This window comes from Eriocheir sinensis, chromosome 11 (assembly GCF_024679095.1).
Source record: "Eriocheir sinensis breed Jianghai 21 chromosome 11, ASM2467909v1, whole genome shotgun sequence".
Classification (NCBI taxonomy): domain Eukaryota; kingdom Metazoa; phylum Arthropoda; class Malacostraca; order Decapoda; family Varunidae; genus Eriocheir; species Eriocheir sinensis.
Genome location: NC_066519.1, coordinates 8,516,796 through 8,532,059, shown reverse-complemented (window position 1 = coordinate 8,532,059; position 15,264 = coordinate 8,516,796). Strand labels below are relative to the sequence as shown.

Sequence of the window (15,264 nt, the reverse complement as noted above, 5' to 3'; positions counted from 1 at the left end):
GATGCTAATGAAATCCAGGGCAACATCATTTATAAGCTACATACTTCCCGTAAATCTTTCTCGCTTATATGAGTGCCTGGACATTGGTGCATCTTCGGCAATGAACAAGGTGACATTTTGGCTACGTCGGCTGTGGAGCTCGAGGGAGCGTGGAACCTCTCTCGGGATCTGCAGTCATGTCTCTCCCTCGGAAAGTCATCAGTAAATCTTCTGTGGCAAAGCCAATGGACGAACCAACAACTCCCCACTGCCAAACCCATCCTAGGCCATTGTGGGCCACTTCCAGTCGTGCGTCGCGACGGGAAGTGGTCCTCGCACGCCTCAGGGTGGGTTCCACCCTACATCAATGGCACCTTCCCACCACAGTGTGCTCCCTGTAATAGAACGCTTTCTATCGGTCACATCCAATTGCTCTGTGGAGAGTATTAGGAAGCGCGTCAGCCCCTCGTGGATTACTGCGAGAGGATGAGCGTGCCCCTCGTCCTCTCCTCCCTGCTCGGGGACGGTCATTCGGATGTGATCAATAGGCTGATGACTTTCTTGAAGGAGACCAACTGGATCAGTGAGTTAAGGTTTACTTCATATTTTTTTGGTGATGGTTAAAATTTCTTAGCGTATGCTTAAGTATAAGTGAACGTAACGGATGCTGTATGAATGGTGTACATTGCTATGTACTACCAATCTTGTAAATATAGATACTAAGTATATGTATATATCCCCTTTCCCATGTCCCTTGTCCTACTAACACAGCTTTGTGATAGGCCCCAATACTAACAGCGTGTGTGGATTATATGTCTGTATGAATGGTTGATTGAGTGGTGTGGATGCTTTAGGATGTTAAAATAAAACTGAAAACTAAATAAACAAACATAAAAACTGAAAAATGAATAAATAAACCATTAAACTGGCATAACAGCCACGATCGGCTGATGGCGAAAAAAAAATCCTTTTAAAATGTACCCATAATTTGTAAATTTTCAGCCTAACGCCTGCCAATACTAAGTAAACCGTATATTATTATTATTATTATTATTATTATTATTATTATTATTATTATTATTATTATTATTATTATTATTTTATACACATACACGCACACACACGGACACACACACACACGTACACACACACAACTCAAAACAACAACAACAGAAAAATAGACTAGTCCACATGATTCTAAGGGCAAAGCTCACCCTAGTTTCGGAAATTGCACAACATATACGTACGTAGATGAATAATGGAGTGTAGTAGAAGTAGTAGTAGTAATAGTAGATGTAGTAGTAGTAGTGGAAGTAATTTTAGTAGTAGTTGTAGCATATGAGAAATTGTTCTATCATTACCCATTCTCTCTCTCTCTCTCTCTCTCTCTCTCTCTCTCTCTCTCTCTCTCTCTCCCCCCAGGCGCCATTCTACTGGGCACCACCAACATATCCGAGCTGGGCATGTGGTGGGACAGTGACAACCCCGTGTACGGCCGGACCAGCAACCCCTATGACACACGCAGGTCACCAGGCGGCTCATCGGGCGGGGAGGTATGCAGAGAGAGAGAGAGAGAGAGAGAGAGAGAGAGAGAGAGAGAGACCCCCTGCCCCCAAACAGGCGATAACTTATAGCCTGTCGTATCATTGCTTGTTGTATCTTCTGTTTTTTTTTTATAACGTCTTTGATTGTTTAAGGACTCCCGACTCCATGAAGTAATGGTGGATTTCGAGTTCTTTATACGTAAATGGTCTCTTTCCCAAGTTCAAATGATCCTCAAAATTCACCCCTTAGAAAATTATTATTATTATTATTATTATTATTATTATTATTATTATTATTATTAATAATAATAATAATAATAATAATAATAATAATAATAATAATATTATTATTATCATTATTATTAGTAGTAATATTACTATTATTATTATTATTATTATTATTATTATTATTATTATTATTATTATTATTATTATTACTATAATTATTATTATTATTATAATTATTATTATTATTATAATTGGTAATAGTAGTAGTAGTAGTAGTAGTAGTAGTAGTAGTAGTAGTAGTCGTAGTAATAGTCGTAGTAATAGTAGTAGTAGTAGTAGTAGCACCAACAGTAGCAGCAACAGAAGTAGTAGTAGTATCAGTAGTATTATTAGTTGTAGGAGAAGGACGAGGAAACATGGAATGACAGGCAACAGAAAAGCCTACTGGCTCATTACGAGATCGCCTGCTGTAGAGCGGTGATCTGCCATCAGAGCAGTTCAAGCCATTTCGGTGCTTATTTTCAGTTTACTACTGTTGTCACGAAGTGACGGTCGATGCGATTTTCGAAGGAGTTGATGGTTTCCGCACTTACTACTTCAGCAGGGAGGTCGTTCCAACGGCTTCGCTTGAATGGGCAGGCCGTTGTTTCTAGTTCTTGAGTTGGTCTGTAGCTCAAAGAGCTTGGAGTGGTCAACGTTACTGAAGTTCTTTAGGTACCTGAAAACCTGAATCATATCCCCCCCGCAGGCGTCTCTTTTCCAGCGTGAAGAGGTTAAGTCGCCTGAGTCGTTCTTCATACGGCAGGGCTCTCAAGGGTGGAATCATCTTTGTAGCGCGTCGCTGGATTCTTTCTAATAATTCAATGTCTTTTCTGTAATTAGGGGCCCAGAATTGTACTGCATACTCGAGGTGAGATCTTACCATTGAGTTATATAAGGATAACATTTCTTCCGACGTCTGGCACTCGAAGTTTCTTGATAATTGGTAATAATAGTGTTGGCTTTGTTATATGTTTTTTTACAGTGCTTTGCGTGTTTTAGGTCACTGCTGATAGTGACTCCAAGATCCGATTCCTCCTGCACTACCTGCAGAGGATTTTCACGCATGTTGTATGTATGGTTACTGTTTCTGGAACCAAAGTGCATGACTTTGCATTTGTCAACGTTGGACGACATTAGCCACTTTTCGGACCACTGGATGATCTGGTCAAGGTCCTTTTGGATGATTTCACAGTAGGCAGTCGTGAGGGCCCTTCCGCCCACTTTAGTGTTGTCGGCAAACTTTGATAGGGAGGATTTCAATCCCGCTTCCAAGTCATTAATGTATATGATAAAGAGAATGGGTCCCAGCACCGACCCCTGGTGTACCCCACTAGTGACTGGTAGCCACTCAGAAGCCTGCCCGTTAAATAAAACTCGCCGTTTTCTGTCGGTAAGCCAATCTCTTATCCATGCAGTCAGGTTTCTTCCTATGCCTGCTGACTTTATTTTTTTAAGGAACCGCTCGTGTGGTACCTTGTCGAAGGGTTTCTGGAAGTCCAGGTATATGACATCGCCTGGGATGTGACTATCCCAGTTATCGTTTATACCTTGGAAGAAGTCCAGTAGATTCGTTAAGCAAGCACGCTTATTTCGGAAACCGTGCTGCGTGCCAGAAATTATATTGTTTTCTTCTAGGAAGTTGACAAATTTTTCTCTAATCTTCTCGAGGATTTTGCCTGCCACTGATGTTAACTTAAAGGCCTGTAGTTTAGGGCAACGTTCTTATCTCCTTTTTTGAAAATCGGGGTTACGTTCGCCATTTTCCAGCCATCGGGTACTTTGTTCAGTTGTAGCGACAGGTTAAATACGAGTGTGAGGGGCTGCAGTATTTGCTCTTTCAGTTCTTTCAACAACCGCGGTAACAAGTTGTCAGGTCCCGTTGACTTGTTCGTGTCGAGTTTGTCCAAGTACTTTTTCACGTCTTGAGCGGATATTGCGTCAATTTCTAGGGGCGTAATCCCCCTCGGAGGAACGGGGCATTCGGGTATGTTTTCTTTGTCTTCGATCGTAAATACGGACGCAAAGTTACTGTTTAGGATTTTAGCCATGTGTTTACTGTCCTGGGTTAATGGTCCGGTCTCGTCCGTCAGTGGACCAATGTTGCTTTTAACTTTCTTTTTCGTTCTGATGTACGTGAAAAACTTTTTAGGATTGGTCTTGACTTCGCGCGCTATTTGTTTCTCATAGTTGCGTTTACTTGTCCGAATGAGAGTTCGACAAGCCCTGAGGCTATTTTGGTACTGTACACGGGCTTCGGCTGTATCATTTCCTCTCATCAGATTGTAATTCCGTTTTTTTGCGTTTATTGCCCTTTTGATCTCCATGCTCATCCACGGTGGATCCACGGCACCATTTACTCGCCTGGATTTCATAGGAACTGTCGTCCATTCTACCTCCAGAAGCTTGGCCCTGAAGACGGTCCACGTGTCTTCGATTTTACTGATGTTTAGATTGCCGTTGATATGGTCCCACGCAGCAGGAGGCAGCAGATCGCGGGCTAAGTTGAAGTTAGTCTTTCGGTAGTAGGATATCAATGTTGGATTTTCAACGAGTTTGTGTTGAACACTGAAGTTGAATCGGATTATGTGGTGGTCGCAACCACTTAGTTTTTCTCCTACTTCAGTCACGAATGAGGTCAGGGTCGCTCACTAGTACCAGGTCCAGGATGTTGTTTTCTCTTGTTGGCGGAGTTAAAACTTGAGTGAGGAATGAATCCTCCACCATTTCTATGAGTCTGCTACTGTACACTACCCTCTTGGTCCCCAGTCAGCAAACTCCAGTCAACGTTGGCACAATTAAAGTCGCCGATGATTATTGCATTTTTGCCCTGTATTAGAGAGTGAATCTCATTGTATAGGGCAGTGTCGTCGGTTGCCTGTAGTTTTGGAGGTCTGTTAACAGTTACAAGTATTAGTTTCTTGTTATTATGTGTTGTTATTTCTAGGTAGACGGAATCGTATTTCTCAGCATCCTGTTTTTTTTCTTCTATTTTTATAGCAGATAGCGTGCTTTTAACGTAACAAATGACGCCTCCTCCCTTTTTATTTGTTCGTTATTTCTGAGAGCTTTCGTAACCCGGGAGTGACCGGGAGTGGAGTTGGCCCACGCCTCAGTAATCGCTACGACGTCCGGTTCTTCTGCTGCAACATACGCACTGAGTTCGTCTTTTTTGGGAATTAGGCTACGCGCATTTGTGTACAGGACAGAGATATGACTGTTGTTTTGGGAGTTCCGAGTTGCAGTGTTTCGTTTACTGCGCATGTTTGTGTTTGCATTCGTTCCTGGTTGTCGCGTCGAGGTTACGGCTAGAGTAGTCAAGGGCTGCTGTGGCCCCTCCTTCGCGTGCAGTTTTTTGCCAGTAACTGCCGGTTGCCTCGTTCAGCAGTCTTCCAAAACGTGCTGATTCGACCTCATTTAAGTGAAGGCCATCATCCCGGAACTAGTACGGTTGTTCGACGAAGTGATCCCAGGTGTCTATGAAGGCCAGGAGGAGGAGGAGGAGGAGGAATAGTAGAAGTAGTAGAAGAGAGGTGGAGATTGTCGAAACCCAAACCCTCAACGGCAGGATGTGGAAAATGGTGAGCAACCACAAGTGGTGCTGGGTGAGCAGGCCAATGAAGGGGCTGGAGGTGATCAGGTGGAGGGGGGTGCAGGTGGCGAGAGACAAGGGCAGGGTGACCAGGGTGAGGACGCCCCGCGCAAGCTCCGCTTCTGGCAGAGGTGGACACTCGAGGAGACAGAGGAGTGGGTGCGAGACGCTTACAATCATGTGGTAACGTTTTCTCCCAATAACGTATTTGAGGCCCCGAGATGTAACGCCACCAACACCTTGATAGAGGAGAAAACCTACCTCATTAGAGCGTACAACAACTCCACGCAAATCGCCCCCTACGCTTTAAAGATTCTGGCCATACTACCGCACCTCATATGCCAACGGACTCACAAAAAGTCGAAACAATCTGAGGACGTGAAGGCGGTACAAAGAAGAATAGAGCTGTGGAGGAAAGGGGACGTCCGGAAGCTACTTGACGAGGCTAAGACACTGCAGGAGAGACTACGCAGACGTAACATTCGCAAGAATGACAGTAACGACAGGGCTAGAAACTTTGCTGACAAGATGAGACAAGGCAAAGTGGCCATGGCAAATAGGTCACTGTCACTAGATGATGAGGCAGCGGGAGTCCTTCCCATGACGGAAGAGACACGCCAGATCCTTAAGGACAAGCATCCAGATGCTAGAGCTGCACACCCAGAAATGAAGTTCCTTGGGGACTACACCCCCCCGCATCGAGTTGTCTTCGACCGTATCGGCGGTGACGTGATCTGGAAGCACGCCCTTCACACGCAGGGAGCGGCTGGACCATCAGGCTTGGATGCCAAGGGGTGGAAACACCTCCTCAGTAAGAACATCTTTGGTAATCCAGCTGTGGATCTTCGCGAAGCAGTAGCCGCCCTAACAAGAAAATTGGCGTCAGAGAATTGCCAACACCTCGAGCCTTTGATGGCCTGCCGGCTCATCCCGCTGGATAAAAAAACAGGCTATCGCCCCATCGGGATGGGGGAGGTGCTCAGGAGGATCAAAGGCAAGGCTGTCATAGAGATGGTGAAGGACGACGTGAGGAAGGCGGTTGGAAACCTCCAAGTGTGTGCGGGTCAGCAGGCTGGGTGTGAAGCTGCCATTCACGCCGTCAGGAAAATGTTCGAAGACCCAGAATGCGAGGCGGTGCTGATGGTGGACGCTGCTAATGCGTTCAACAACATCAATAGGGAAACAGCACTGCACAACAACAAAATCAAGTGCCTATATTCGCCCAATATATTGAAAATACATACAAGGAACCTGCCAGACTGTTCATCAGCAGTCATAATGACCAAAGACTTGGAGACCCGATGGCCATACAGTCCTCAGAGGGCACCACCCAGGGCGACCCAGTGGCCATGGCAATGTTTGCCCTGGGAATGATGATGCTGCAGGACATCATCCGCCATGAAAACACCAACGTCAAGCAGGTGGCGTATGCGGATGACCTCACAGGGGTAGGAAAATCTGCAGACCTCAGGAAATGGTGGGCATTCCAGGGCAGTAACGTGAAACTGTCAGTGACTGGCGAAAGACACCTCGGGACAGTCATTGGAACAGCTGAATACAGAACCGAATATGTGAAAACAGCTGTAAAGCGCTGGGAATCCGAACTGCAGAGGATGAGCGAGATCGCCAAAACGGAACCGCAGGCAGCCTACGCAGCATTTACGTACGGTGTCAAGCATAAATGGAACTACCTCATGAGGACAGTTCCTGATGTTGCTCCGCTACTAAAACCTCTGGAAGATGCTATCAGAAACACCTTCATACCGGCGATAGCAAATGGGAGATGTCCCAGCGACCAGGAGCGGAGGTTGCTGGAGTTGCCGCCAGGAATGGGTGGGCTCGGCATCACCAACCCGCAAAGTCTGGCAGAGTCTGAATTCAAGAACTCACTCCGAATCACAGCCTCCTTGACCGGATATATTATCAACCAAAATGAAAGGGGAGAAGACAACCCTCAAGATATTAGGTCACTAAGGAATGAAATCTCAATCAACAGAGAGGAAAAACAGAGAGACACTCTGAGTGACCTAATAAGAGAACTCCCAGAAGACACAAGGAGGAGGATAGATATTGCACAGGAAGTGGGCGCTTCAAACTGGCTAACCACACTACCTATCAGGGCAAAAGCCTTCAACTTAAACAAAAAAGAATTCACTGATGTCCTTGCCCTTAGGTAAGGCTGGCCAGTGGATGGGCTCCCAAACATGTGTAACTGTGGCTCACCCTTCAACCAAAACCATGCCATGACATGCAAAAGAGGAGGTTTCGTCTGCACGAGACATGATGAAGTGAGAGACGTAACAGCTCAAATGCTGAAAGAAGTCTGTCACGACGTGACTGTGAAACCCATGCTGCTCCCTCTGCAAGGCGAACACCTCGCCAGACGCACCGCTAATGTTTCGAACGAAGCACGAGTGGATGTTAGCGCCAGTGGGTTTTGGACTCGTGGACAAAGGGCATATTTTGACATAAGGATCTTTGATCCCATGGCCCATTGCCACAGAGACCTGACCCTTGATGCAGCCCACAGAAAAAACGAACAAGAGAAGAACAGAGCATATGAAGAAAGAATACAGAATGTGGACCAGGGCTCCTTCACCCCGATAGTATTCACGACGTCAGGAGGGATGGGACCAAGGGCGCAGAGCTTCTACGCAAGACTCGCCGAAACACTGGCGGATAAGAAACAACAGCCAAGAAGCAGTGTGGTCGCCTGGATGAGATGCAGGCTGTCCTTCTCCCTCCTGAGGTCAGTCTTGATCTGCCTGAGAGGAACCAGGTCACCTGCACCCAAAACAACCCGCATTGCCGACCTGGACTCTGAGGCGACTGTGGTTGATAGTCGTATCAACTACAAGCTCTGTTAGCTTAAGAAAAATATGTTTAGTAAGGTTTGTAATACTAAATAAAGATGGTTGTCGGCCACAGTCATTGGCGGGGTGGGGCCAATGAATTGCTTTGTGTAGTAGCAGTAGTAGTAGTAGTAGTAGTAGTAGTAGTAGTAGTAGTAGTAGTAGTAGTAGTAGTAGTAGTAGTAGTAGTAGTAGTAGTAGTAGTAGTAGTAGTAGTAGTAGTAGTAGTAGTAGTAGTTGTTGTTGTTGTTGTTGAGCTAGTTGTTGTTGTTGTTGAAGTAGTTGTAGTACTAGTGGTCGTATCATTATCATTGTTATTATTACCTCCGCCAAGGAAGTTGGGAGGAGGTTATATTTTCGGTCCGGTCAATATCTTTATCTATTTATTTATTTATTTATTTGTTTGTTCGTGTACAGTCTCCTGTGCACAATTTTACGGATATCTCAACCAATTTTTCAGGGAAGCTTCGTGTTCATCCAGAATAGAAACCATTAAATTTTTTATGTCAAAGGTCAAGGTCAAGGTCACACAAAATGTCAGATTGGCCATAACTTCGGTTCTCTTCATCGTAGATACTTCAGACTTGGTTCATATTTTAGCTCATGAAAAGAGCATGGCAGGGCCTTGACCTTGACCTTTGACCTTGACCTCGAAAAGTTCGCCCAAGGTCAAAGTTTCCAAAAAATAGTATTTCATCAAATTTCGAAACAAATGCTTCCATATGATGTGTGTCCATCAAGAAGAAAACCCATTATTTTTTTTAATATCAAAGGTCAAAGGTCAACGTCAAGGGTGCACAAAACGTCAGATTGGCCATAAACTCGGTTCTCGTCATCGTAGAGACTTCAGACTTGGTTCATATTTTAGCTCATGGAAAGGCGCCCTTTACATGGCCGACCTTGACCTTTGACCTTGACCTCTAAATGTTCGCCCAAGGTCAAATATTCAAAAAATAGAATTTCGTAAAATTTCGAAACAAATGCTTCCATATGATGCATCTTGCATTGCCTTGACCTTGACTTTGACCTTGAAAAGTTCGCCCAAGGTCAAAGTTGCCAAAAATTTTTAATTTCATCAATTTTCGAAACAAATGCTTCCATATGATGAATATGATCACAGTTGATGCCCATACCAATTTTCAGGACAATCTTTGGCGGAGGTGTGCACTCTCCGAGTGCTATGCGTCTAGTTGTTATTATTATTATTATTATTATTATTATTATTATTATTATTATTATTATTATTATTATTATTATCATTTATAATCATTTTATAAATATTTTATAATTATTATTATTATTATTATTATTATTATTATTATTATTATTATTATTAGTAGTAGTAGTAGTAGTAGTAGTAGTAGTAGTAATAGAAGTAGTAATAGTAGTAGTAGTAGTAGTAGTAGTAGTAGTAGTAGTAGTAGTAGTAGTAGTAGTAGTAGTAGTAGTAGTAGTAGTAGTAGTAGTAGTAGTAGTAGTAGTAGTAGTAGTAGTAGTAGTAGTAGTAGTAATGAAAGCAGAAGTACTAATAGCAGTAATAGTAATGAGGGTGGCAGTATGAGCTAAACATATATAGCACCACTATATAAATCCTCGTCAGTGCCTCTAAAGGGCTGTCACATGAAGAAACCCTACCGGTGCTTTGAAGTGAAAGTAAACAAAAAAAGTAATAGGGGAGCAGTACTCGTTGCAGTAGTAGAGTAGTTTTTTTTTAAAGTTTTTTTTTACGTGTTGGCCTATGGCGCTGGTAAGCTTTATTGGTGGGGCCTGGTGGTCGGCCCCAGCCCATTCTGGAGCAGGTAGGTGTTTATAGTGACACCACCTTGCTTGGCTCATGTTGCCCACTGGAGCTCAAATTTGATTCTCTTTTTGAGAGAATCTAGTGTCTGGGTTGATAGATGGTCTTCAGGACAGTAGTCATTGTTATAAAGTGTAATAGTAGTAGTAGTGGTTGCAACAGTAGCAGTTGTAGTAGTATCACTACTAGTGGTAGTACTGACCTCATATACGCTTCCGCGGGCCTTTGTTCCAATTGCGGCCTGGACAGTCGGCGTGCAGCCCACTCAGCTGTTCCTTTATTTTTCGTAATGGCCGATAAATGGGCACCTGGGGATGTTGGTGGTAGCGAGTGTTCTTAAGTGCTAACAGGTTCCCGGATAGAGAAACTCAATATCCGTCACGGTTACTTTATTTAGGGGGGTGGGTGGGTGGGGGGGGGATTGCTCCCTTGTGCACGAGGGAGCACGGGCCTTTGCCAAAGGCGTCCCGTAGCAGGGAGCCGACAGACCGACTCTATCGGCAGTCGAAATCTAGCCCACCAAGTCGGTCTGTCGACGAGGACTGGCGTGTCTCTGACTTTATTTGGGCAAACATACACAGGTCATCAAGACAAGCACAACACATAGAATAGGTGTTTGTTTGTGTATGCGTTTGTGTAGATGTAGTGTAGTTTTAGAAACATTTAAGTGTTGGTGTATGTGTGGAACAATGTGTAAAGGTGAACAACAAAAGGACATGGACGGACAGTCAAAGATAAAAGAGTACAAGAAAAGTTAACAATGAAGACACGACATACATCGGGAGATAAGGGTGGCGACGAGAAACACGAAAAATCGGATGGCACAGGAGACGAGGACAAGGATAGTCTTAAATATTTTATATGAAAACACTAAGAAGTTTATGCTTGCAGCACCTCATGTTCTTTGTCACTGAGGAGGAGAAGCACGCAATTTGAGCGGTGACTGTTACAGATACTCCCCCCCACCAAGTGACTTCAAAGAAGGAACGATATCTTCCTGGTGCAGGGATGTTGAGACGCAGACGGTGTTGTTTCGGCGACGGAGAGTTAAGGCGCCTGGTCTGGGGCCAGCAGGTATGCCGGCTTGACCCTGTCTATAAAGACCGCGTCCTGAGAACCATGTTTGTCAATCGTGACAGTCTTTCTGGCCCGTCTCAGGACGCGGTAGGGTCCTTGGTAGGGTTGCTGCAGGGGCCGCCGGACGGCATCCACGCGCACGAAGACGTGGGTGCAAGTGTCGAGGTCCTGGTTGACGAAGGTCTTCTTCGGGGAAGAGCGAGGCTGCACCGGCTGAAGGCTCCTCATGGCACCTTTGAGGCGGTGTCAGGTGTGGGCGCTAGAAGTTCGCCTGGGAGCCGGAGGTTGGTGCCGTAAACTAGTTCAGCCGAGGAGTGGTGCAGGTCTTCCTTCAGGGAGGACCTGATGCCGAGGAGGACCAAGGGAGGAGCCAGGGACTAGTTGTCGCGTTGGGTGGAGGATATGAGGGAGAATTTCAGCTGCCGATGGAAGCGCTCGACCATGCCGTTAGCCTGCGGGTGATAGCTTGACGTTCTGTACCGGCGGATGCCGAGGAGGGTCATAACTTTGTTCCATACGTTAGCCTCGACCTGGCCGCCGCGATCTGAGGTGAGGCTGAGAGGGACGCCGAACCTGGAGACCCAAGTAGCGATGAAGGCGTGGGCGACGGCGTCCGTAGTGATGTCAGCGATGGGGGCGGCCTCGGGCCAGCGTGTGAAACGATCCACGCAGGTGAGGATGTAGCGGTGGCCTGCGGAGGGTGGCAGGGGACCAACAAGGTCGATGTGGACATGGTCGAACCTTTCCGTGACGGGCGTGAAGGTGCTGGGTGGAGAGTGAGTGTGTCGCGTCATCTTGGAGGCTTGGCAGTCGGTGCAGGTTTTGGTCCACAGTCTGACGTCTTTGTTAATTCCCTCCCAAATGAAGCGGGACGTCATCAGGCGCTGCGAGGCTCGAATGCCAGGGTGAGAGAGGTCGTGAAACTGACGGATGGTGGCCGTGGATACGTCAGCGTAGAGAGTGACCGTGGTGCCTGGGAGTGTGATTCTCTTCACTTTAAGCGCCGGGTTGTCCAGAAGCTTCTCCAGCTCTGCGTAGCCGGACTGATCGGCGGCTATGGCGGCGTAATCAAGTGAAGAGAACGTCACAGCGGTAATGTTGCGGGAGAGGGCGTCAGCTGGAGCGTTGTCTGCACCTTTGATGTACCGGATGTCAGTGGTGAACTGCGAGATGTAGTCCATGTGGCGAAGTTGACGTGGTGTATAAGAGTCTTTGTTCCTCAGGAAGGTAGTAATGAGGGGCTTGTGGTCGGTGAACACGTGGAAACGACGACCTTCAATGAAGTAGCGGAAACGTTTGACAGCCTTGAAGATGGCGAGAAGTTATCGGTCGTAAGCGCTGTACTTGGCTCCAGGTTTGGAGAGCTTACGGGAGAAGAAGGCAGTCGGCTTCCAGGCGTTGTCGATGAACTGTTGTAGGACAGTATCAGTCCCAGTGTCAGAGGCGTCTGTTGCTATAGAGATCTCCGCGTCATGGGCAGGGAAGGACAGCATGACTGTGTCGCTGAGAGCCTTCTTAGCAGCGAGAAAGGCGGCGTCAGCGTCCGGAGTCCAGGCGAGAGTGACAGACTGGCCACGCTTGCAGGGCTTCACCATGGCGTAGAGGGGCTGGAGCATGAGAGAGCAGTGTGGGACGAAGCGGTTGTAGAAGTTAACCATACCCAGGAATTCCTTGAGTTGGCGCTGGGTGGACGGCTTCGGGAACTGGTGGATGGCTTCAGTCCTCGAGTTGAGTGGAGCGATGCCCTTTGGAGTAACAGTGTGGCCAAGGAAGGTGAGGGAAGTAACACCGAGCTCAGACTTGTCCACGTTAATCTATACTCCGTAGTCTTGCAAGCGGGTGAGGACTTGGTGAAGGTGCTGTTTTTGAGAGGCTTCATCCGGGCTAGCGATGAGTAGATCGTCTATGTAGGCGAAGCAGAAGGGTAAGCCGCGGAGAACTTCGTCGATGAAGCGTTGAAAGGTCTGGGCCTCGTTCATGAGTCCAAACGGCATCCTGACGTATTCAAAGAGACCGAAGGGCGTGATGACGGCAGTCTTCGGTATGTCGGCAAGATGGACTGGAATCTGGTGAAAGGCCTTGACGAGGTCCACACTGAGAGGATGGTGGAACCAGCAAGTTGGAACGAGAATTCCTGGATGTTTGGTACCGGGTATCTGTCCTTCTTAGTGCGCGAGTTAAGGGCACGGTAGTCTCCACAGGGACGTATGTCGCCGTTCTTCTTGGGGACAACGTGGAGGGCTGATGACCAGTTGCTGCTGCTGGGTCGTACAATACCTTGACGCAACAGAGACTCGAACTCGGCCTTGGCTTGACGGTAGCGTTCAGGAGCTAAGCGACGGGCCTTGGCGTGTACTGGAGGTCCTGTAGTCTCGATGTGATGCGTAACGTTGTGTTTGACGGGCACGCTGGCTGAATAGGGCTGTGTCAGCGTGGGGAAGGACTTGAGCAGGGCAGCGAACTGGTGGTCCTTGTGAACGACGGCGAGTTGCGAGCTGTCACCTGGTGCTGGTTGTGCATTGGAGAAGATGGAAGTGAGCGGGTCAACCAACCTCCGACCTTTGACGTCGACTAAGAGGTTGAAGTGCCTTAGGATGTCTGCTCCGAGGATTGCCTGGGAGACGTTCCCGACGTAGAAGGTCCATTCGAAGCAACGTCGTAGATAAAGGTCCACTTGCATGGTGAGTCGCGAGTAGACAGGTATTTTGTTACCGTTGGCGGCGTACAGGTGCAAGAGTGGAGGTAGAGTTCGTTGACTGGCGGTTGCTGGGATAATACTGACATCAGCGCCGGTGTCAATCAGGAACTTGGCGTTGGAACGGCAGTCATGAAGGTGGAGCAGCTCCGAGGGTTGGTGACGAGCGCTATGCTGCACTAGTGTTCGTCCTTGGAGTTTGATGCCTTGTAAGTGCACGGGGTGGTACACTTGTGGCTTTCTCGCCGAAGTTGTTGTGGTACCAACAGAGTCCTGGGCTTCTCGAACGGGAGCGGCGCCGACACCGGTGAGGAGTGGGGGAGCGAGAGCGGCGGCGGTCGAGCCGCTCCTCAAGAGAGGTGACTTTCGTCGCGAGCAGGGAGACTTGCTTGTCGAGTTCGTCAAATTGAGTGGTCCCTTGGGAGGTGACGGAAGACGCTGAAGAAGTTAGCGGTCCAGGTAGAGTTGCCATGAATTCGTCTGCTAACTTGGCAATGGCGTCGGGCTTCAGGTCGTCCTTAACGCTGAAGAGGCTACGCTGGACAGCAGGGGGCAGACGTTGGTAAAACAGCTGTTTGAACAAGTCAGGGTCGAACGACTGGTACTTGTCGCCGAGCAGCTGCTTCATGCGGCGTAGGAGGTCTGTCGGTTTCTCATTACCCAACTCTTCCTTGGAGAGAAGTTCACGGAGGCGGGTGGCGACAGAAGACTGAAGGCGTTGGAGTAGGGCAGTCTTCAGGTCTTCATAGGCATGATCGGAGTTGTAGGCTGAGGCGATGACGTCAGAGACTTGTGGAAGGACGTCGGTGGGCAGGAGGCAAACAGCGTGTGTGTACTGAGTAAGGCTGTTAGTAATTTTGGAAGTCTTGAATCCGCACTCCAAAATCGAGAACCATATGGACGGGTCCTGTGAGCAGAAGGGCGGCATATTGAAGGACACCGCCGCCGCAGCGGAAGAGTTGTCGTCGTCAGGCATGGTGAAGTTGAACGGTGTGGAGCAGATTGACAAGGGCGCTGGCGTAAAACGGGCCAGGTTGCACGGCAGTCCGTGAGAGTAGAACGAACTGCGTATACTATGGGCACTGGCGCGTGCTAGGGACCTCAGTGGCCCGGGGAGTGAACCAGTGTCCAAGAAGGCACTGTAAAACAACACTGTACACTTAGTGGGTAACACTGTGACACTAACTGTTGCTGGGGACTTGCTGCACTGAACTGTACAAAGATCCACAGGTGTAGGATAATCCAAGAGGGCGGTGGTAGATCCAGGAGGCGGTGGTTAATCCAGGGGGCAGCTAGTAATCCCAGGGGGGTGTCACACTGTGTCTGCGTGTACACTGAGTCTGTGTGGCGTGTACACTGGGTGTGTGGCACTTGTGTTAGTAATGTGCCGCACTGTGTTTGAGTGTTCACTGAGTGTGTAGTGTCACACGGTGTGCGTGTTTCAGTCGCCGTACCAGCGG

At 47.6% G+C, this 15,264-nt stretch overlaps 1 protein-coding gene across 1 annotated transcript in view; it reads left to right on the top strand.

Annotated features, from left to right (window-relative positions):
• Nucleotides 1-4,592, top strand: part of LOC126997130 (fatty-acid amide hydrolase 2-A-like) — a 28,256-nt gene extending 23,664 nt beyond the window's left edge. Inside the window, exons 6-7 of the mRNA XM_050858185.1 lie at nucleotides 1,402-1,536; nucleotides 4,564-4,592. Of these exons, the coding sequence (XP_050714142.1) occupies nucleotides 1,402-1,536; nucleotides 4,564-4,592 (164 nt within the window). The remainder of the gene's footprint in view (nucleotides 1-1,401; nucleotides 1,537-4,563) is intronic.
• The last annotated feature ends 10,672 nt before the right edge of the window (nucleotides 4,593-15,264 follow it).